This window comes from Salvia splendens, chromosome 3, assembly GCF_004379255.2.
Source record: "Salvia splendens isolate huo1 chromosome 3, SspV2, whole genome shotgun sequence".
In the NCBI taxonomy this organism is placed as follows: Eukaryota; Viridiplantae; Streptophyta; class Magnoliopsida; order Lamiales; family Lamiaceae; genus Salvia; species Salvia splendens.
This window is the reverse complement of record NC_056034.1, coordinates 42,679,435-42,704,246: the sequence shown is the minus strand read 5'-3', so window position 1 is coordinate 42,704,246 and position 24,812 is coordinate 42,679,435. Positions and strand designations below refer to the sequence as shown.

Sequence of the window (24,812 nt, the reverse complement as noted above, 5' to 3'; positions counted from 1 at the left end):
TTCAAAAGATAAAGTATATGACAAAAATCATAAAATGGGCATATGTTAAGGACCAATTTTGGCCTTTACTCTTTTAAAAAATGAAACAATTATTCATTTAATAATCTCCTCTCATATTTCAAAGCCTTTTTTTACTACATTATCCAACAAAAAATGAGGTGGATAAGATCACTTCACAAAATGCGAAAAAATCTCCAAACTGTCATTTGGAAAGAAAGATATTCCATAAAGAAATAATATATTATTTGCTTCTGGAATCGACCATTGAGCTCTATATTTAGCGCAAATTAAACTATAACTAATATTTTGTTACCATTCAAATAATATTGGAGTACTATTTCCGTATTTCGTAACCTCAGTTATCTATTTAATGATTGAATGCATTAACATTTCCTTCTCTGTAAAACCCAATAATTTCTCAATTTTTCCTCTCTTGATACACACGAGCATTTATTCTAATTTCAACATATTAATATTATCTTGAATGGCTAAATGGCTAAACCATAGACTAAAACTTATAAACTACCTTATTGTGACAAATTTATAACACTGTTGTTGAAATCTAAAACGAATTTATAGAATAAAGATAATATATTTAAAGTGCCAATTACCTTGATGGAGATTGCGAATTTTAGATGGAAGAGAAGAAGCAGTTGACAAGTTTGAGAAGAAAGTTTTTAAAGACTTCATCGCAGCGTTTGAAAAATATATACAAATTGAATTCTCATTGGTTTACATGTACTACTACTCATTAGTTTCAATTATCTTTTCTTTTTAGAAACATTAAATCACACCGCATGTACTTAATTAAGTACTTCACATAAACTCAAATTAATAGAATTATTTGTGGACATCTATGCAACTAATATCCTATTCTACCATATATCATATGATAAATATTGATATTGTATGAATCACTAACTAACAATGATCAATAGCACACACAAAAACCACTTACATACCAACCAACATATTAATTAATCGGCACATAATTAATGCTCCCCAATCAATCATAATTCAATTTTATTTTTACAAACTCGTGTGTTAGCTAGCATTGCTATAGACATGGCATTTCTTTGGTGTCTATAATTGGTTGCAAATATTGGTTGGCTTCACGATCAAAAAGTGAGAAAGGGAATATCCAACACAAGAATAAGCATCCAAAACCAGTTGACAATTGCCAAAAATATTGTTGTAGCTAACCCTACTTAATTACTTCAACAAAGATCATGTGATTTCGTTCAACCATAAACATGTGAAGCCTTGTCGCCACATATGTCTATACCTTCACTTTTCAAATAATGCTGAATTTCACTTCTCCAATTTCTTCAACCACATACACACTAAAGCTCACTACTTGTTTTTTCTATAAATATACCCTAACTCTTACCAATCATAGGTTCTTCCACTTTTTTCCATCACATACACAAAAATACATAGTAGTAGTATTTTTTTTCTCTCAAGATTGATTAGTAATACACATAATGTATCATTTTGGAATGGTGATGAGGTTTTCTAGGGAAGACGAGTACGACGATGATTACGGTTGGACAGGCAAGATGGACATGATAAAGAAGCGTTCAACCGTACTAGCAAAATCGACATGGATGTCTGTGTGTCGGGTCGGGCAAGAAGATCCGTGCCGGGTCTTTCATGCCCTAAAAGTAGGGTTTTCTCTCACACTTGTTTCTTTGCTCTACTTGTTGGAGCCCTTCTTCAAAGGCATTGGCCAGAATGCCATCTGGGCCGTCATGACCGTCGTCGTCGTGCTTGAGTTCACTGCCGGTATCTAATTTCAAACCCTCTCTCTCCATACATACACACACAAAACACAAGCTTATGAAGAAGAAAAATTTTAGGTGCAACATTGTGCAAAGGGTTGAATAGAGGCATCGGCACATTGGTGGCCGGATCACTGGCCTTTATCATCGACCTCGTTGCTCAAGAATCAGGCCAAGTGTTTCGTGCAATCTTTATTGGAGCTGCAGTTTTTTTTGTTGGTATGTTTCTATCACCTTCAACCCTAATTATAAACCCTAATTGAACCCTAATTTGTTTAAATGTGTATGAAGGGACGGGGGCGACGTACATGAGGTTTTTCCCACACATAAAGAAGAACTATGATTATGGTGTGGTGATATTCCTCTTGACATTCAACTTGATCACGGTGTCGAGCTACCGGATTCACAACGTGGTGAAGATAGCACAAGATCGGTTTTATATGATAGCCATAGGATGTGGGATCTGTCTTCTTATGAGCCTTATAGTTTTCCCAAATTGGTCAGGCCAACATCTTCATAATTTTACTGCTTCTAAGATTGAGGGATTGGCCACTTCTATTGAAGGTGATGAATTGCTTTGTTAATCAAGAAGATTTAGTTTGAGGATTGACTTACAGATTCAGATTTGTAACTTGTGTTTATGTGTAAATATATTGCAGCTTGTGTGGCTGAATATTTCAGCAATGAGGAATTAGTGAAAAAAGAATCACCAGAAGATCCTATTTACAAAGGCTACAAGGCTGTTCTTGACTCTAAATCCACTGATGAGACCTTGGTACATCCTCTTTCTCTCTATCTATACATACATATTACTCTTTCGTCCGTCATTAAACATTTCATATCATCATTTTCAGATATATTATTTATATTTTATTTCATATTTCACTCACATTTTATTATAAAACTATTACATTCCAATTTGTTGACAACATACGATTTAATGTGGAACTCGTAAAAGTAACGAAGAAAAGGAAAAAATTGTAAGAAATTTTCTATAAATAAAAATAATTGTATTGGTGAATGTAACAAAATAGTAAAAATTAAACTATTTTTTTGTGGATAGACAGAATATTAAAATAGGATACACATTCTACTAACTTTTTGCACACATTCTACTAACTTTAGAATCAAAATGAGACATTTATTATGGACAACGAAGTATTAAGTCATATACAATGGTTAACTGCCTTCAAAGTTCAAGCGCACAACTTTGCAATACATTGTAAAAATGTCTTTGAATGTACACAAACTTTTGTCTATTTTAACTTCTCAAACACACACATCTGGTTAGGCAATGCACGCAAGTTGGGAGCCATGCCATTCAAGCAACTGCGAGAGGGTGCCATGGCAGCACTATGTGAAGCTCGGCGACGTTCTCCGCCATTTCGGCTACACCGTTGTAGCTCTTCATGGATGCCTTCGTACCGAAATTCAGGTATCTATCTATCTATTCATCTATCTATCTATCTATCGCGTTAAGTAAGTGATAATAGTGGCGATGCTTGGTTGATCAGACTCCGAGATCGGTTCGTGCTCTTTTCAAAGATCCATGCCTTCAGCTGGCCGGAGAAGTAGCCAAAGCACTGATGGAACTAGCTGACAGCATAAGGCAGCGCCGCCAGTGCTCGCCTGAGATCCTCTCCGACCATCTCCATCAGGCTCTCCACGACCTCGACGCCGCCCTCAAATCCCAGCCCAAACTCTTCCTAGGGCCCAGCTCGAACACCAACAACAGAATGCTGGCCATGGCTGCCGCCAGGCACAACTCCTCGCTGCCCAGCGCGAAGACAGACTCGTCCGCGCTGGTCCAGTGGAGGACCAAGAGGGCAGCAGCGGCAGCCAGAGAGCAGGCCAAGGAGTTTGCCGACAGGAAGTCGTTGCTGCGCCCCACGCTGAGCAAGATAGCCATCACCAGCCTCGAGTTTGCGGAGGCGCTGCCATTCGCCGCCTTTGCCTCTCTGCTGGTCGAGACAGTGGCGAGGCTCGATCTGGTGATCGATGAGGTGGAAGAGCTGGGGAGGGTTGGTAACTTCAGGGAGTTCTGTGCAGGTGATGATAAAGTCTGCCGTAAACCTACAAAGGGCAAAGATGCATCATTACAGAACCATTTGCCTTCCCATGGAGTAGATTGATCATCCTCTCTCCTCTCCTCTCTCTCTCTCTCTATCAAACACAGTTATAATCATTTTCCCACAAGAACCAAGGGATACTCTAGCTTTCTCTATGTTACTACTATACTTCCCTATTATAACATGACTTGTTTTTACTATCCTACCTGTTCAGAAATGGACAATCCAACAGTTTCCAAGAAATGGCAACAAGCACATTCTAATTAACTAAAAAAAAGGATACACAGAGAAAAAGAAATGGCTTTGATATGTTACAGTTCAAACAATCTAAATGTGATCTAGCATTATAGGGGATGAAGATGATAAGGGGAGAAAATGTACAGTTGAGCTATTTTCTTTCTGGTGTTGCAGTTAAAAATATGTACAAAGTGATTACTCCATTTTGATTCTTAAGCCAGGTTAGTTCGTTTCTCCAAAGCATGTTGAGTGCTCGTAATAGATCAAAGACTTCGGCAATGCACAAAATTTTCTTACCCGTTGTGCATGATTAGGAGAATCACTTTCGACTCACTAGGTGTTTCAGGTTCTTCAAACGAGCATCCTTAGTTGAGGGAACCGCGTGTTCTGACCTGAAGTCGTGCCTCGTCAAAATACCCACAATGGGATGTCTCTGCTTAAGATAGAGACACCAGTTCCATTAACAGGAGCGTTATAAGGAAACAATATATTTTTCATTATCAACAAAGTTCTCAAGGAAGAAGCTTACCCCAGAATAATGCTAGATCTTCAGTTCTATCACCATGGCCCAAACCCTACTTTTCAAAATCATGAGCTGAAAAGAGCACAATGGCATCTTGGCTAACTGGTGACGGAGTTCTTGAGAAAGCTTTTGATCTAAAGTCTCAACAATGTGAGAAGATGCGCTCAGAGAATTAAACCATATACAACTGGTGACTCGTAGAATGGGGGTCATCTATCACAGGTAACCCATTATGACCTGTGGTTCAAGGATGTGCACAATGCTAGCTACCTCATTGATCCCTAAGAGAAACAGACCAAGCACTGCAAAGAGTCCATGGTTTAGATTTAACTTCGAACCAAGTGACATCCCAACAAAACATCCATAAGCAGCATCGGTCACGAGCGCAAATAAGCCTGCTGGAGCCACAATGCCATAACTAAAAATGCTGCGAAAGAAGCAGGCAGAAAATAAGATCAGCATTGATGACTGCAGAAACTCAGAATTGGTGCCTTTGCAGAAGAGGTTTTCGATTGCATCATTTAGTGTTGAACAAAGAGGCAAGAAAGATCATTATAGTAACCAGGAGCACCAGACGGACAAACGTAGGGAAGATACAGAGGGAACAGACGGACATGGACAAGAAGACAACATGAGTAGGGAAAGATTCAGAGTAACGGGAGGGAAAATTCAGAGTATCAGGAGGCAAGCCATGATAGTCCAAATAGAAAACAAGAAGTAAAAATTGATAGAGAACAAACAAGCCAACATGATTATTGAAGCAACTCCTTTCCTGGCACAAACGATAAGTACACGCTTCAAATTGGTTTGGTCAGGAAACTCAACCCATTTCATAAAAGTAGATACGAAGACTTATACATGTAAATTTTGAGAATTGTATTCAGTAGAGGGTGTATGCTTCCTAAAAAGCCTCATTGACAACTCAAACAGATATCAATCAGATCCGGAAGAACTACAGCAACAACAGCTGTAGTAAAGAAAGTTTGCCACAACAGAGCACCTCTCCACTTGCAGGAAAGCAATTACATAATCAGGTCATATGAGTATTATTACGAATAATGTTAGATAAGTAACAATAACTGGTAAAGTAGTACCAAGATGACATTTCTTCAAGAGCACACCACCAACTGGAGCACAAAAAGCAGCTTTTATACCTGCGGCAGATCCACAAGATCTCTCATGTCATATTCATTTTTTGAAAAACCACAGCCTCTTCTAGGTCAATCCAAACTTCTTCGATCCACCCTGACCCACAGCAATGCAGCTATGCAAGCACCACAGTGAACCATTGGCCCTGCCTTTCCAACATTTAGAGATTATGACACAGCACATATGCACCCAGTACAGGATCCCATGGTGTTATGCACCTTTCAAGTAAGGTCTCAAAATTCAAAAGCTTTAAATTCTACAATAAAATAACATAAGGAAATACAACACTACAGTTGAAGAAAACTGTGAAAATGGCTTTCACTGGTACATTATTTGAGATGAGAGAATTAAGTATAACTAAAGCAAGACTTAGTTTCTTCCAGTGAAAACAGTCCATCAAAGTCTTTGGCTGGGGTTCATTGGCTATTTTAGAAAGTTCAAAGCTTTGTATTAAAAGAAGAAAAGAAAACCGGAGAAGGTTTACTCATAATCAAGGCTTTCGATGGGGCAGAGAATTGAAAATTTTCCACATACATTTCAACTCTGCACTAACCAACAATATTACATGGAAAAGAAAAGCATCACAACAGAAATTAATTACTCCTAATCCAACAAACATCACCAAATCTAACCCTTCTTCCCATTGAATTCATTCTACAAACCTCAATCCAATCCAACAACCTACACATTCTTCCTAGGCCTCCCCCTTTTCTTCTGTTTCGTTGACGACGCTCCAACAGGCGTCACAGGAGGGACCGCGGTCACAGGGGTCGGATTTCCAGCTGGGGTCGTGGCCCCAAACATTGGGGGATTCCATTTGGGAAAATCGGCGGCATCCCCCTCAGCCGCAAACCCCATGGGAAAAAACCCCCAGCAGCAGAAATAGGCCTCTTTCCCCGGCACCGTCGGCGGCATGGATAAAATCTCCGCCGCCGTGAAAGCCCTCCTGCATTTCTCGTTATCGCAGCGGAGGCAGCAGTCCTCGTATTTACGAGGGTACTCGTAGAGATTGTAGCAGTAGGGGCAAGTAGTCCACATATTATTACTATTCCCCCAATTATTACTATTAGGGGTATTATTCCTGGTGGCGGATCTCGGCGCTTCTGAAACTTCCTCGTTCTCTCCGCCGCCGGTGCTTCTGCCGCTGCGGCGGACGGGCAATTTCTGGCCGGAATTGGGCTTTTTCTGGTTCCTTTTGACGGAGACGAGGTCGACACGGGTGAAGCGGGAGGCGGATTCGGCGTCGTAGACGGATTTTTTGGAGGGATCGGAAAGGACAGCCCAGGAATCGGCGACGAGGCGGAAGGCGGAGTCGGAGAAGGGGAATTTGTTCTTGTCGGGGTGGAGGAGGAGGGCGAGGCGGCGATACTGCTTCTTGATGAGGTCGAGGTCGAAGGTGCGGGGGGGGATTTGGAGGATGGAGTACCAGTCGGGCTGGTTGGTGCGCTTGGAGTCGGAGGCGAGGAGGACCTCGGCGACGGCGAGGATCTGATCGGAACCGTCGATGAGGGGCTCGGTCTCCTGAGCGAGGATGGCGAAGTCCCGAGAGCCGGAGAAGTCCTTGGAGCGGAGGAGCTTCTCGGCGATGCCGAGGAGGCGCTCGGCTTCGGCGCGGCTGGTGGTGGTGTGGTGTTCCATTTTCAGATCTGAGAAAACAATGGGAATCTGCTGCTTTTCTCACAGTTCCGACACCTTGCTGCTTCAGCTGCTGCTTTTGCTCAAAACTGTGTCGTTTTTGCCTGTTTTGATATTGTATCTATCTTACTTTATTCTTCACCTACTTTATTTCCTTTTATTTCTTTTCTTTATTCTCTTTTCTACTCCCACCGTTCCATAGTAATGTGGTCATTTTTCCAATTTAGTCATTCCATAACAGTAAAGTCTACTTTTCTAGTAAAAAGTATTTATACATATTCTCACTCTTACTTTTCTTCTCTTTTACTTTATTCTCTCAGCTTTTTCCTTCTTCTACTTTATTACTCTCTTCGTTTCATAGTAATACAGTCATTTTTCCATTTTGGTCGTTTCATAATAGTAGAGTCATTTCTTTTTTAAGTAAAAAGTACTCCCTCCGTTCCCTCATAGTTGATGCGAAACTTTTCGGCACGGAATTTAAAAAATAGATGTTGAGTGTATTAAATAAATAGATAAAAAAGTAAAAGAGGGAAAAAAGTAGAGAGAATAATGTAAAAAGTGAAAAAAGTAAAGAGAATAATGTAAGAGAGAATAAAGTAAGAAAGAGAAAAAAGTTACTATACGTGGAAATGACTCAACTATGAGGGAACTTCTTAAAATACAAAAATGACTCAACTATGAAGGAACGGATGAGTAACATATTTTCTCACTCTTATTTTATATTCTTCTGCGTTTTCCTTTCTCCTACTTTATCCTTTTATTAAATATAGTACATTGCATACATTTTTCTTAATCATTATGTCAAAAAGAAATGTCTCTACTCTTTTTATTTAATATGCATTACACGCCTTTTTCTTAATATATGTGCTAGAAAAAAATGATTCCATTATTATAGAATAAATGGAGTAGTATTTTATTCTCTCCCCACTTAATTTATAAAATAACACTTTCTTAGAGCATCCACAATAGTTCGTGGACAAGCAATAACTCAGCCATAGTCCAGCCACAAACTCCTCTACCACATCAGCAGCACTAAATTTCTCCTGTCACATCAGCTGGACAAGCAACTGGACAAGCAACTAGACAAGTAATAGCACAGCCATAGCTCAACCACATCATCAGCACTAAAAACAAATAATTAAACAATCACAAAATACGGAATTAAATTTACGACACATATAGGGGAAAATTCAATAATAATATTAAAAATTTAAAAAGTACATAAATTAAAAAAAGTCAAATAAAAAAATTACATTACTTAAAAAAAACTTTTAATCCACGCACGAGCCCCCCCCCTCCGCCTCACTCTTCGCCGTCGTCGCCGCTATCCGGGACCCCCAAATCTAAGGCATCTGAGCCCGCGTCAGAGCCCCCCACCTGTGCCGCGCCGGGATTCAAATCCTCTCGCATACTCACGAGCACGGCGTGAAAAAAACTCTTCTCCTCGGGGGGTCAGTTGCATTCTTCCATTGATCTATGATCTTGATCATCTGAGCTTGCGCTTGTTGACGCGCCAAGAAGACGAGGTCGGCTGTCGAGCTGCCAACAGGGGGATGCCGACTGGACCTCCTGGGACCTCTGGCGCTCGCGTTGCGCCCGCCTTTGACCAACCGGGCGAGTGCGGCGAGTAAACGCGGGAGGGGACGGGGTCTCCTGAGCATCTTCGGGGAGGTCGTGGGAACCGCCGCTGCTACCGCCGGCGTAATCACCTGAATAGTTCATGCGTTGCTTCTTCGGCCAGCCCGCATCGACACCTACCCGAAACTTCTCGGAATCCATTAGCACCTCGTAACAGTTCCAGTAGGTGAAGTCCTTGTAAAGCCCGGGCACGGGGAACTCTTTCTCTACCAGCCTCCTGCACTCCTCGTCAGTTTGGCCACTGGACTTCATTCGGAGGGCGTTGGTGTACAAGCCCGAAAATCGGGAGACCCCAGCGCGGATTCGGTCCCACGCCTTCTGGCACTCCTCCCAGCTGCATATCCTCCCCTCCAGGCAAAATGCCTTGTAGGCTGCTGCTATTTTAGCCCACAAGTTGAGGATCCTCTGATTGTTCGAGGCGAGGAGGTCATCGCAAACACTCACCCACGCCTTGGACAGCGCGACGTTCTCCGCGTCCGTCCACTTCCTCCGTGGCTGGCTGTCGTCACCAGCCGACTGCGACGACTCGCCGACCACCCCTTCCCCTTCTTCTTCTTGGCCGCGCCCCGACCCCGCCCTACTCCTCCCGTTTGAACGGGAGTGTCCGCATCCCCGAGATCTCTCTCCAACTCCTCTAAGGAGAAAATATCACACCCAGTGAACTGCGTCTCCGCTGGGGTCGATGTGTGCGAAGCAGCAGTAGCAAAATCAAGACTTGGGCGATAGACGTTGTCCCCCCCCCGGCACCTCCCGCCATCCCCGGCGTCCCCTGCATCCCCGGGTACACCGGCGTCCCCTGCATCCCGGGTGCCCACCCCGGCATCATCGGCATCATCGATCCCCCCTGGCCCCCCAGCATCCCCTGCCATCCCGGCATACCACCACCAGATGTCATCCCGGGCATCATCTACTGCCAAGGGTACATGTTGTTGTAGTACTCGGGCATATGATTCCATCCACCTCCCACGGGGACCGCGGGAGTTTGAGACCCGCTCGACCCTGAAGTTGGCTCGTTGTTGAGATCCATTTCGCGTTGTTGATCTTGTACAGAAATTACGATAGAGAGAGTACTCGTTAAAACAAGTGGTGCGAATGAAAATGTCGTGCAAATCGCGAATGAAAATGTCGTGCAAAATGTTGTGAAAATTTCAAAAATTTTAAAAAAAAACCGTTCGCCGGTTCATCGCCGATCGGGAGGCTGCAATAGCGGCGAGCCGATCAGCGAGAAAATCGGCGAGCGCCCGGGAATCGGCGTACCCTCGCCGAAATTCTCGCCGATTTGGCGCTCGCCGGCTGCAATAGTTCGGCGAGCCGCTCACTCGCCGACTACTGGAGATGCTCTTAAATATGGTGTCAAAATAAATCTCACGTAACAGAATGGAGGGAATTTTTTTACATTTTAATTGCAATGTTTAGTTCATGAAAAATAATTTAGACAATAGACTGAATGTAAGAGGGACTAATTTTGATGAATACTAGTCCTATTATTTACTCATCTATTTTTCTATATCTGAGTCGCATTTCTTTTTAAGTTATAGTTGAGTCATTTCTTTTTTAACAAAGAATAACACATCTCAATTTTTTATTTTATTCTTCTTTTATCTTTCTACTTTATCCAATATTCTATTTTTTTCCTCTCTACCTAAGTTACTTAACATAATTTTTAAAATTTCGTGCAAGAAAGAAATGTCTCTACTACAAATGGGCGGAGAGTAGGGCTGACATTTTTTTATACGATGTGATGATGTGCACGAATCCGTACGAAATTAATGGATTTAGGTCAAGACTTATTGGTTTGTATCCTTATCAAGTTGCTCCGTCTAGAACCTGATAAGATGCGGGTTGGATAAGAGTGACTCATTAAGAAATAATTTTACTTTTTTACTATTTAATCCTTATAAAAGTATACAATACATTATTTTAATTATTTAATTTTGTGTAAATCAAGTTTAAATTGTGTAAAATGGAATTTTATCTTATAATATTAGGTTTGGGTCGTTATCGTATCGTGTCAATCCATATTATATCATGTCGTTAACAAGTTCGTGTTAGATGCGGATTATATTCGGGTTTAAAGGTAGCTGATTGGGTTCGTATTCTAACTTTGTAATTGAAATATTAGTAGATGAATAAAGAGGAGGAGAAGAGAAAAATCTAGAATAATTTTTATAAAGAGGTTAAAAGGAGTAGATATAAGACAATTGATTGTGAAATAAAGGACTATTCGCTCTGTTTCCTAAAAATTAATTTTTTTTGTCTATTATTTTAAAATAAAAATTTTGCATTTAAAAAAATGAATCCTACACAATTTTGCATAACTAATTTCACAACTTTTCTCTTCTACCTCTCTTACTTTATCCATTATTTTTCTCTTTTTTATTATTTTACCAATTTTGTATTAAAATTGATGTTGTTTTTAAAGTTATTATTTTTAGTAAATGGAGGAGTATTACATATGCAACATACATCTAATACATTTTAAAAAATACCAAATATGTTTCCTTGATAAATTCGGTTGAATTCAAATCTTAGAGGCAGCAAATACTTTTTTAGTAGTATAATAAATTATGCAGTGAATTCATTAATTTTATGTAAGAGTAGTGATAAATTAACAAAAATTGTATGTACAAAATTGGACATTTTAGGTATTTTACATTCACAATAGTTTATACATTACATTTTTACCCTTTTTATGACTATTTAGGGAAGATTAAGTTTCTAAGTTTAATAACTACACATTTAGGAAAGAAAATCCATTCTATCATAAAGCTACATAATTATACCTAAATCAAAACTAAAAGATAAATTTATCACATTCTTCACCATACATTTTTATAAATATTGGGTTAGTATTTGAAGAATATTAAATTTCTTCTATTTTCTCAACACTCAAATACCGTATGCAATAAAATCTAATGAATAAGTTGACATATAAAATGTTATTAGTCATTATAAAAAAGTCACATAATATATTTAAATTGTTAGTATTGTCATCCAACTAATTAAATATAAGTATTATTTTAACTAATCCAATAATAGTAATTCAAAACAAACTATTTCATTGTGTAATAAAAATGACATAAATTATAAAAATAACTATTTGTAAATATACTTAATTAATTAGTATTATCACCCAACTAGTTAAATATAATTACATCGATTTCTTTGAGTATTGTATGTCTTTATTTGAAGATTATGAAATAAATATAAAATAGTAAAAAATAAATATTGACAAATAACAGTCATTCCTATCCAACTATTTAATACTCTTACTAGTAATTTTTAACATTGTAAATTATAAAACAACCACATGTATATTTACTTAATTTCTTAGTATTTTCATCAAACTAACTGGTGATCATTAAATCAATTTTTTTGTATATTCAATATCTTGACTCAAAACCATGAAAAAAAATTGATAGAAAACAATAACAATAATCATTCACATCCGACTATTTTATTGTTCAACAATTTTAAAATTGTAAATTATAGAAATGACTATATATATAATATATATACTTAATTTCTTAGTAATCTCATCCAACTAATTGATGGCAATTGCGTTGATTTGTTGTGTACTTGAAAATTGATTAAAACAATAATAATTATTAGCATTCAACTATATTAGTGTTAAATAATGCTAATAATTGTAATTATAAAAATGACTACATGTATATAGTTTGTTTTAGTAGTTTATTTTAGTACTGTAATCCAATTAATTGACGATCACTACGTCGATTTCTTTGCATACATCTTGACTAAAAAACCTTGAAATAGGGATAATTTTGATTATGTAATAGTAACAAATAAATTAAAACGATAAAAGCACTCAATCGAATGACTCTTAAATTATAAATTATAAAAATAACTACATTATAAATACTTGATTTCTTAGTATCATCATCGAACTAATTAATGACAATAAAGTTGGTTTACTTATGTACTCTTCTCGACTAAAAAATCATGCAATAAAATTAATTTTTATATTTAATAATAATAAAAAATAAATTGAAACAATAATAGTCATTCACATTCAACTAATTTATTATTAAATAATTTTAAAAGTGACTGCATGTATATATATTTAATTTTTTATTGTCAACCATCTAATCGATAATCATTAAATCAATTTTCTAGTGACTCAAAATTATTTAAAATCATGAAACATAAATAAATTCAATATGTACTACTAAAAAATATACTAAAGATATATTAGACATTCGCATCGAAATATTTGTAAATAGTAAAATGACTACACTGTAAACTATAAAAATAAAAATGATAGTATAAGAATATGTATTTAATTTATGAGTACTGTTATTCAACAAATTAATTATCACTTAGCCGATTTCATTTTATTCTCTACATCCAGAAAAAAAAATCATGCAATGAAATTAAAATTGACATGATATTAAAAAATAAGTTAAAAAAAGTTATTTGCATCGAACCATTTCATGATGGAATAATTCTAAAAATTATAAATATAAATGCAAGTACATGTATATGTACTTATTTTCTACTATAAACCCCCTTCATGTTAATTAAGAAAGAAATAATAATTAATATTTCCTTAATAAGATAAAAATAAAAAGTAAATACCCATCACTAAAAGTAAATTAAAATAAAAAATATTCATATATATATTTGCTTTTGGATATATAATGAAAAAGGGGACAAGCTGAGGAAAAATAGTGTTAAAGGAAAATAACACAAAAATTAAAAGAGATACTGTAACAAATGTTAAATCATTATTGCTATAATATTTTCTCATGTAGTTCACATATCAAATATAGAAATGCTTAATTATTTTAATTTATATTTTCATATATTAAATTATTTTATTGTCATAAAATTGATGATTTATAAGTATATGATAATTTGAAATAAAAAATTAACAAAAAATAATCAAACAAGTTATGAAAAAATAATACAAATGACAAAAAAAACTAGATACTAAAGAATAAAATGATCGAGTATAAATTTCTTTTAAAAAATAGTATATGGTACTTTATTAAATTATATAGTGCTAGTAATTATTTTACAATTAAATATAGTACGTTAATTATGTAGAGTGTTAATTAGTATTACCATAAATAATTCATAATCTAAATCAATGATACTTTACTAAACAGATAAGAGGTAAAAATGTCCAACATTAAATAAGGATAAATTAGTCATAAAATTATATCCTAAAAAATAGAACTAAATTAAAGGGTATTTTCTATATACAATTTTTGTTTATTTATCTTTTCTATTTATGTAATTGATGGATAATAAATGTAAGTTGTACTTATACGACGATTGTAATCAATTTGTGCACGACGACCGTATACAACTCGCGAGTTGCACTAATAAATGTAAGTTTTATACGATAATTGTAATCAATTATATACGACAATTGTATATAACTTTCGATAAGAAGGGGACTCATTTTAATCAATTTGTACACAACTTTCGATAAGAAGGGCTCATTATAATCAACTAGTATTAATCCTCGTGCAATTAATTTATTTTTATATTTGTATATTTAATATTGTCAATTAATAAAAAATTAATAAAATAAATGAGGAACAATTCTAAGTAAAAGATTTAAAATTATAAATATGTATAGAATAACAATTCATTCTATACCTAAAGACATAAAATTAAATAAACTTAAATGAAATTAAAACAAACCCAATTAATAGGAATGTAATGAAGAGAGTACATCAAGTCTAGGCACTTGCGAAAAATACCTTTGACAAACATTTACATTTCTATACTACGAAAATACAAATAATTTTTTCTAACAAATAGTTAATCCCCGACTTATAATATTCAAAATATGAAAATTATTACAAAAAAAAATTTACATTTTGTCACGGCTATAATTGATCAATAATAATCACCATTACTATTAACTTATTTGTTTTCAATTTCAGTTGGGAACGTTTTAATGCACTCAAGTCGTACAGTACAAAATAGGAAATTATTGGATTTCGCAAACAAAATAGAAAATTATTGAATTATTAGAATCTAGAAGTTGAGCAAACATTACATGGAAACTCAAAAAAACAAATATTGTTGCACATCATAACTAACAATCATAATATAGCTCAAGAATCTACACTAATTCTAGAATTATTTGCAAACAATAAAAGGGAATCAAGGGATGCCTGAGAGTCGACTCTCTTCTTGAATCTTCCGCTTCTTACTTTTTATCTCAACTCTTCTCAAATCTTTCATCTTTGATGCAGCTATACTCGACTGAGGACATCTCACTTTTCGCACCGTCATCCACTACAACACATCTGAAATTTTGATTGAAGAAATTTGTTAGGTGAATAAGTATTTATGGAGAGATTTGTACAAATGTGCTAACATTATTACATTAATTACCGTTCCTTTGAATATTGGTGCATTAATCATTTTTTATTACATTTTAAATGTAACTTATTGGAATATGAATGGTCTAGCCTATTTTTTTATGCATGTTTATAGTTGTTCTCAATAAAGATTTTTTTTACACGACAGAATTATATCCAAACATTTATTAATTATAAGGAGTATATTTTATTCAGCACGTTTAATCACCTATAAATAAGATTCTTCATATTAAAATTTGTTGTGCCACCAAAATAGCTAAATCCTAAATCCTCCTTTCTACCTCAGTCAATAATAATTATGAAATAACGTTTATATGATAAACAATCAATAGTAATTGTATGAAGTAACGCATATATGAGAACTAATAAAGAATGAAACCATGATTGGGAATATTAATTTTTTTACATCGTGGGCTATTAAGAAGTAACGCATATATGAGTAGTACATATGAATATGTAAATTTATAGTATTAATTACAATAGCACCCAAAATTTATAAATATTTAAAATTATTCTCAAAACTCGCCTTTTTTTTATTAGTATAGATAGATTTGTATACGATAATTGTATTTGTAATTTTGTACTGCTACAAGTTGCAACTTTGATCCGGCCACAAATATTGAAATATTATCTGTACCAAACTATACTATAACTAAAATATTCGAATCTAAATGCTGTCAATTGATTATTTCGATAAAATGAAAAATCCAGGCTAATTAGAATGTAGATTGATTTTCCTCTTTGCCCTTCTGCCACCATTTGATCTCCTGCAACATCTCCAGCGAAAAATAATTAAGCTTTTACATATTATCAGACACAAACTTTAGTCATATGAATGATGCAAGAAATATAAATATCATGAAACTATGCACTCACCAGTACTGGTTGTGCAGCACCATTTGATCAGTCGGAACTCGTTTCCCATCATCGTTCCGATTCCAATGGTAAAGCGCGTGCGTTCTGTTTTTAATCTCCAACGTAGAATGTCCGTAGCTGGCTTCGCGAAACGCGCAGTAATTTGGCTGGGGATACTTGAAGCTGCAATGCATTGATGTTTCGGACTTTCAGTGAAATAAGAGTGCATATGAATGTTGAATGCATCATGATGCATTGCAAATTTACCTAGTAGCAAGACCCCCTTTGTTTCCACCATCACCAACAGTGATGTAAACAGGAGCTGATTTGTCCGGTGCAGCGTACGAAGTGCCACTTGAAACGTTGTATTTTATGTTTGAGACGCGGTACTGAGACAAGAAAGAGTCTGTTGCGGCAAATTCATTGTGTAGAAAGTTTTTTTGTAGCGCTTGGATAAGAGGCAAACCGATCTCTCATAAGCGTGGACGTGGCCAGCAAAGACGACATCAACTTTGTAGCGGCAAAACCAGTTCTCGAACACAACTCTCATGCTTTCTCCCTCCATGAAATGAGAGGTATAGCTATTGTACATCAGGGCGTGCATCAGAACTATGAGCCATGGAGTCTTCACCCTGTCGACCCTTTCAAACTCTTCTTTTAGCCATGACCATTGAGGTGTGTATTTTACTGCAATCATGAAAATATAGGAAGATTAAGCCTTGCAAACAGAGATGGAGTTGGGAGGGGCAAGTGAGAATGTTGAAAAGTAGAGATCACCGAATGGAGAATAGGTGGACAGGACGATAATATGAGCAGACGCCCGTCTCACTGCGTACCAGAGGGGATTACTGCTTCCACTAGTATGATGAGGAGTAGGGTATCTGTAAACATAATTTCTGAAAGGAATAACCTCCCCCTGAACATCAGGAAAAGAAGAAGGTCACAAGCCGAGATCATCAAATCATGAACGTGGTTGTGTTTGTCCAGATTATGACTGCCACAGCCAATAGCTATATAACTATGACAGGAGTGTAGTGATTGGAAATAAGGTGACTGAAGGAATATTTAGAAGAACTAGCAGAGAGTGAACATAATAAACATTCTTCAGTATATTCATGCGAGGAGCCAGAACCGGAATAGATGAAATCAGTAAAGAAGTAAGCCAATCAGTTAATATCTACAAAAGATTCGGAACAGTTTGACAAGACTTTGTTCCACGTTTTACCATGTAAGGAAAGTACTCTATTTCGTGATTTCCAGCCACCCAGATCCATGACTGATATGCTGCACTACGTTCAGCTAAACGGCTTCAAGAATCCCAGCGGACACCAACATCATGATATTTGTACCTATCAGCATAGGAAAGATCTCCAACATATAAGATAGTCTCTGCATCAAGCTGGAGGCTATGCTCGAGGGTTGAAAGAGAATTGTATGTCTGCCCAAGATCACCTGAATTGACAATAGATTGTGCAGAGTTGAGCATTTCTCGATCAACAATTCACAAGACATCTATGGATAATATCTGAAACAACTCACTCTAGAATAACTAGTGCAAGTGTAAATATAAGTCGATGGTTGCTACCAGGGCAAACAAACATTTGTCATCACAATTTGAGATGATTAAAACTTACTTGAATCCAATTATCATCCGCTACTTAAAATGTGTCCAAATAAATACTGACCAATTATTCCAAATCTGTAAGGAGCATCTAGATCAATTGGTGGTGGTGTTCGGAACCAAAATCCTCTAGAAGAATTACCAGCTTCGACCTCATAGTAATACTTGGTGTCATACTGCAATGATTCAAAACACCTACTTCAATTTTTTGAAGACAGAACAAAATTTAAGGGAAGTACTTGTGTATCTGACATCTATAATTTCAAGGCAAGCATGTGTATTTTCCTAGTCTAGAAACTCTGTGTCATTGCTTATATAGAATAGAGAGAAATATTCTGTTAGGTTTAATTTGCAAAATTTTGGATACTAATTATCCAACTGCCGCTCGTAACTACACAACTCAATGTATAGCTACCTGAAGATCATCAAGTAGGCAGTGATGAATATAACCAGATGTATAGTTGTAGAAGGTATACTTTTGCATAATTCCCTCTGCAGTAAAATGATATTTTCCATCTGATAAGCCATACTGAACTTTGTTAGAGCCTGGCTCATCAGCTGTAATCCATGAAACGATCACAGCCTTCCCATCATAATCGCCCTGTGTGATGTGAACCTGAGAAGGTAAGTGCTGTCAGAATAGAGTAAACACGTCATGAATTTCAGCATTAACTTTTTGTGCTTTTTATGTGCAAACTATGGAAGAATCAACTGTTTTAGGCACTAAACATTGCACAACAACTACGGAAATCCAGAGATTACCTGCTGCGGTGCATTGTAACCTTTAGGCACAGCAATAGCTTGATCGTCTAAAGCGATATCAACTGATGGCCACTCATTACGTACAAATGCACTAGTCACACCAGCATTGCCATTGCAAATGCAGCTCAACAGCACTGATGAGAAAAGCAGCAGTTCAACCAGCATTGCTTGTTCCTGAATACAGTCTTAGTAATTTTTGCATGTGCAACAAATCCAGAAGCAGACTCTAAAACTCACCAACAAATACCGTACAATGAAACATCAACTATTTTTATTCGATGATCTGCTGATACAATCCCAATTCCTTCTCCAATTATAGAGTTATAGTCTTAATTAGGTAAGGATGACCTCACAATTAGAAAGCTGTATACATAGTTTGATATATTCTTCAATTCAGTGACAGCTTCTAGCTGCAATATTGCAATAAAACAATTGGCCGTAAACGAAAACGCATAAGCGTATAGATTGAAACCTCACTCTCTCACTAAATTCACATGACTTGGGCAGAAACTCCACTGATTTAATCAAGGATCACACATATTAATTCAAAAATGCAATAGTTTATCTTCTACGCAAGTAATTGATCGGTTGAGATTTGAATCGGATAATATGTTTTGATTCAGAGATTAGACTCAGCGATTGAGTGTAGTATATCTGTGAATGAATTATGAGATTAGAACGAGAATGTACACACACCTGAAATAGCTAGCTTTGCTGCTTTGATGAACTGTGTGTATTTTGTGTGGTGAGGAACAGATTAAAGTCAGAAGTTCACACTCCGAGGCGGGCGCAATTTAGAGGCGGGCGTTAGGAAAAAATGATTGAGACTGCAGAAACATCTTCCACGTGGCAAGACCATGCCGGGAAATGGGAATGTTTCATCGATCCCATTATTTTTCGGCCTTCTTTCTTTCAAAAACATTATTGCTAATATTTACTTGTTCTCTTTACTATCTCAAAACATTTTTATTCAATTTTTCCTTTTTCTTTTGGTTGAAATATGGACTTTCAGTTCAACATGTTCAATTACAATTATCCACTAAATACTATAAGAGCATCTCCAATAAAAATAGTCCAGTCATAGCTCAGTCATAGCCCAGCTATAAATTACTCATGTCATATCATCAGCCCTAAAACTCCTCCTGCCACATCATCAGGACAAGCAACTGGACAAGCAATAGCACAGCCATAGCTCAGCCACAATAAACACAATTATTAAAAACAAATAATTAACAATCACACAAAATACGGAATTAAATTTACGACACGTATACGGGAAAATTCAATAATTTCATTTAAATTAAAAAAAGTTCATTAAAAAAATTACATAATTAAAAAAAACCTCTCTTCCACACACGAATTACGAAATTACAAAATAAAAAAATACAATCACGCAAATACGGAATTAAATTTACGACACAGATACGGAAAAATGCAATAATTTTATTTAAATTATAAAAAAGTAAATTATAAAAAAATTACATAATTAAAAAAAACCCCTCTTCCACACACGAATTACGGAATTACAAAATTAAAAATTACAATCACGCAAATACGGAATTAAATTTATGACACAGATACGAGAAAATGCAATAATTTTATATAAATTAAAAAAAAGTTATAAAAAATTACATAATTAAAAAAAATTAGCTAGCCGATTCCGGCCCCTGGCCTACAATGGCGGCTAGCGGATCGGCTAGCTGGTCGGCTAGAGCCCGCAAATCGGCTAGAGCTCGCCGATCGGCTAGCCGTTTTGCCGCTCGCCGCCTACAATGGTTCGGCTAGCGACCGGCCAGCGCCGAGAATCGGCTAGCCGGTCCGCTAGCCGATCATTGGAGATGCTCTAATTACTACTCCCTCCATTCCATTCACAGTGAACACATTTTTTAACAATACAAGATATTAGATGGAATTGTTGAGTAGAATAAAATAGAGAGAAAAATATAACAAACAAAGAAATGAGAATGAGTTAATTTCAAAAGTAGAAACTAGAAAGTGAACATCACTTTTATTAAAACTTTTATTAAAACTCGTGTAATAAAGAGTGACCATACTCTTTATGGGGTGCATTGCATATAGTATTTGTTTGCTCTCTGATACACAACACACACATTACATATATATGCACAAACTTTATTATTAAATTTATTGTTGATAAATATATTTTTGATAATAACTAATTGTATATTCATAAAGGGATGATGAAAGTAGAGAATATATGCACTTGATGGAATTAGACAAAGAAAGAGACATAGTATTGTGGTGTAATGATAGAATACTAAGATAGATGAAAGCTATTGTGAATAAATGGAAGCTAACATTGAACCCCCAACTTCAACAAATCAGTAAACTCTTCTAATAAGTACTCTATATTCTAAAAGAATGTACACACACACACACTCGTATATGATATATGCCAAAGCACACCTACACACATTACCTATCAACTTCTTCTTCATGCATGTAGTCACCAAAGAATATCATCATTCTTGATGTAAATTAATTATACTGTACATTCTGCAACAATTCCTCTAACAGATCAAGCTCGACAATGACGGTGTCAGCACGTAGGGAGCGCTAGCTAGAGCGCCTCTCTGCCAAGCTAGCTCGTGCACGTCTCTAACAATGTCGAACACTGCATTAGGCTGCGCGAGTTTCAGAGCATTTCCCGACATCCTATGGAGCTCCTCCTCCTTCTCCCCGAACCACTCAGCCACTATCCTTGCAGTCTCCTTTGCGTTTCTGGTGAACACACCTGCCCCATTCTCGACCACGTATGGCACATTGCCTTTCTCCTGTCATTGCCAAATCACCACTGAAAAAGGAGATACATTTTGAAAGACTACAAGAAACAGATGTTGGGATCTTGTTTACTTGTCCAGGGATGTAGTCGTTGAGTATAATGGGAAGGCCTCGTATCAATGCTTCCGCGATGGTACCTGGACCGGCCTGTCAATATCCACACGCACGTCGTGAGAATGCCAACTATCATGCTTGAATTCAGCATTATAAGGTAAAAGAGAGATGAATTTTGCATTACTTTTGTGATAATGCAGTCACAAGCACCCATCCATTTCTGCATCTGCTTCTCAAAGCCTCTGATCTGAATTGAAGCAAGAACTTGGGCTAAAAAACAGTTACATTAGTTAGTTAGTTAGTTAGTTAGTTAGTTAGTTAGTTACCTTGACAGGGATTTTCCACTCCAGTGATTGCAACGTGGAAGCTAGCGTCTCATTCCGACCACAGATGATGATCAGCTGGCCTATCGGCCTCTCAAGTTCTGTGTCGAACAGGGCTTCTGAGAGAGCCTTTGCTGTTTCCTTAACCGGCCCCATGCCTTCTCCGCCCCCCATCAGCAGAACAGCCGGCAACTGCAGGTCCATCTCGAGTTCTATCCTCAAATCATCCTACAACCATAAACAGGAATATTTGAATTCAAGATCAAGAATGTGGCTTGCTTTTTTCAGTTGTGGTGAATTTAGCATGAGAAGGAAGCTATATTGCTATCCACCTTGGAGAAAACAGCTTGAACGAAAGAAGGTCGAATGGGCAAGCCAAAAACACGGATTTGAGACTCTTGGAGACCATCAAGCAAAGCCCTCTTTGCCACCTCCTCCGAGGGGCAGTACAGTCTGTTAACGGATGGATGAAACCTTAACAAGACAACGGCCTCCTGTCAGGGGATTTCTAGCACCGAATACGTCCAAAATGAAACCTCATTTCTTACCATGTACGATGGCAAGTGTTGAGGTCTGTGATGACTGTAGCAAAGACCACTTTCTTGTGTAGTTTTTGCCATTTGAGCACCCACAACGGGATATGCTGCATCAGGGGATGGACACTGATGATGATATCCGGCTTGTACTCCATCAGACCGGCCTCAACCTCCCTTGAAAACAGAAATCGCGCGTATATTAGAAATGTTCGTATGAATGCCTAAATATGAGAAGTGACACGGCTTACTTGGCATAGAATGCAGCAATGGCAGCAAGATAGACGGAGTGTATCCATTTTGGGGAGGTGCTGTGAAACGCTAGGCTCCAAAGCTGCACGTGTTTGACCATGAACTTGTACTACTGCCGTTCCATGTCATTCAACGGCCAGCCAGTGTACTCTTTCCACACATCCTTGATGAAAACCTAACAAACACACGGAAAAGATAAGCGCGCACAATGCTGCAAATGGATTACTATAATTTTCTATCAGGCCTAACACTCAATAAGATCCATAATATATACTTTATGAACCAGGAAATTGCTGTGTGATCAGAACTGCGACAGCAGCGGATCAAGAACACGAGATCATCAACGTTTCAGCTTAAAAATACGAAGCAAATAAGGGAAAAGGCTTCTATGGAAGATATTGCAAATGCAGCCACAATGATAAAGCACTAATTTACAATGTTCTTTCATAGAACTAATTGATAATATCCTAATTACTACCAAAATTTGATCTTCCAATTATGATACACAACTCTAATGTTCTTGAAAGATCCTAACCACTACAAAATTTGATTTTTCCAAATTATGACAAAACCCTCCTAAAAACATGTTCAAAATTCAAGAAACCACCAATTTCCAAACTGTAGCAGTAAACACCAAGGCTGCATTGTGATCGAGACAGCACATAACCATCAAAATAATCTGATTGAATCAACTCACCCTATATTGATCCCCGTATTCTAGCCAGAAAGCATCCTTGATTGCCTCAGCCGATGCTCGGTGGCCGCCACCAGTGTCACTCATGAGAATCAACACATTCTTGGTCCTCTCAGCACCAATCTGCTGCAGCTCCATTGTGCCATCTTCTTCTCCACATTCATGTCTACACCTTTTTTGGCTGCTCCTAACACCAAATCTATGCACCCCAACCCTCTCAAACACCTTGTTTATAGATTCCCTCGGCGAGGCAGCCTTCATCACCATATATATATGCTCTATTATATCTACAAAAAGAAGTAAAATGGGCTAATTGGATACACATTTCACATGATCACATATAAAAGAAGGAAACTTTCCAAACAGAAACAGCAAATAGCAAAATAAATGTGGCAAACCTTGGAAACAAGACAAGATTTTGAGAACCCTTATGCAAGAACCAAACTTTACGTTAAACACAATCGAACAAAGCCAAGAACCCTAAGAAATTCAGTGAGTTTGCTTCCCAGCAGCACTTGCTAAGAGAGAGGGGGTGCTATTTTCGGTTAAATAATGCAAAGGGTGCCATTTGTGATGCTGGAATTATGCCAAAAGGGAATATTTTGGTGGGGATCATGAGCCATTAGATGAGCAAGTTGGCAGTTTTGTAGAAGAATGTTCATTGGCAGATTCGGATCTTTTTCTTAGGCTAAACAATGTTGTGTAAGAAAGTGATTGGCTTTCAAGGCATCAATACATTTTTTGACTTTCCAATTGTTGTCACACAGATGAGACTTGTCCTTTTCCTACCATTTTTTCCCCCTTTTTTGGTTCTAATTATAACAGTTTGCTTTCTTTTTCAAGAAATTTGTACTTCACTAACTAGTCACTACCATGCAAGGATCAAACTTCAAACTGCATAGAAAAATAATTATTGTTGCATTTTTAATAGAAAATAAAAATTTAAATAAATAGATTTTGGGTGAATACTAGTACAGTACTAGGAGTATAATTTAGTGGATCCATGCATATAAAATAAACAATATACACATGAAATAAAGCGTAAAGAGTTGTAATATTGGTCCAATTATTACTGCATTTATTTAGGTATTATTGATCGAAGAGGAAGGGTTCATAAAATTGAAACTTTAGAATATCCTAAAACTCTTGATAGATTCGAATATTTGAAGTGACTGGAACAAAACTGAATCCCTCCTATATTTATAGAATTCCTAAATATCGTGACAACAAATAACTCATTCGATCGTGAGTGTCTGCGGTTAATTTTGATGATAATCCAATTTCAATCCTTGTATTATTACAAATGCACATATGTTCTTTGAGTGATATTAGGGTCCTTACATCTCTTTAATATTGTGATAAGCTATATTATTAGACTAATAATCTATATTATTAGATGACACATCATGACATTAATATAATCATTAGATCACAAGATCGAATGGACTAACAAGTATTTTATTTTTTAACAATATTTACCATATGAATATTTGTAAATATTGGTTCATTCATTGCAATG

At 36.7% G+C, this 24,812-nt stretch overlaps 2 protein-coding genes and 2 pseudogenes across 2 annotated transcripts; 1 reads left to right on the top strand and 3 right to left on the bottom strand.

Annotated features, from left to right (window-relative positions):
* The first annotated feature begins 1,414 nt into the window (after positions 1-1,414).
* LOC121796177 (aluminum-activated malate transporter 12-like) lies at positions 1,415-4,050 on the top strand. Its single transcript, XM_042194937.1, has 6 exons — positions 1,415-1,785; positions 1,860-2,000; positions 2,073-2,345; positions 2,441-2,556; positions 3,073-3,216; positions 3,296-4,050. Exons 1-6 carry the CDS (start codon positions 1,485-1,487, stop codon positions 3,911-3,913), a joined length of 1,593 nt encoding a protein of 530 aa, XP_042050871.1. The 5' UTR covers positions 1,415-1,484; the 3' UTR covers positions 3,914-4,050.
* A 2,224-nt stretch (positions 4,051-6,274) lies between these two features.
* Positions 6,275-7,494, bottom strand: LOC121796178. Its single transcript, XM_042194939.1, has one exon. It carries the CDS (start codon positions 7,395-7,397, stop codon positions 6,441-6,443), a length of 957 nt encoding a protein of 318 aa, XP_042050873.1. The 5' UTR covers positions 7,398-7,494; the 3' UTR covers positions 6,275-6,440.
* Positions 7,495-15,906: 8,412 nt separating this feature from the next.
* On the bottom strand, positions 15,907-19,509 carry LOC121796175 (annotated as a pseudogene).
* A 1,426-nt stretch (positions 19,510-20,935) lies between these two features.
* On the bottom strand, positions 20,936-23,866 carry LOC121796176 (annotated as a pseudogene).
* Positions 23,867-24,812: the final 946 nt, after the last annotated feature.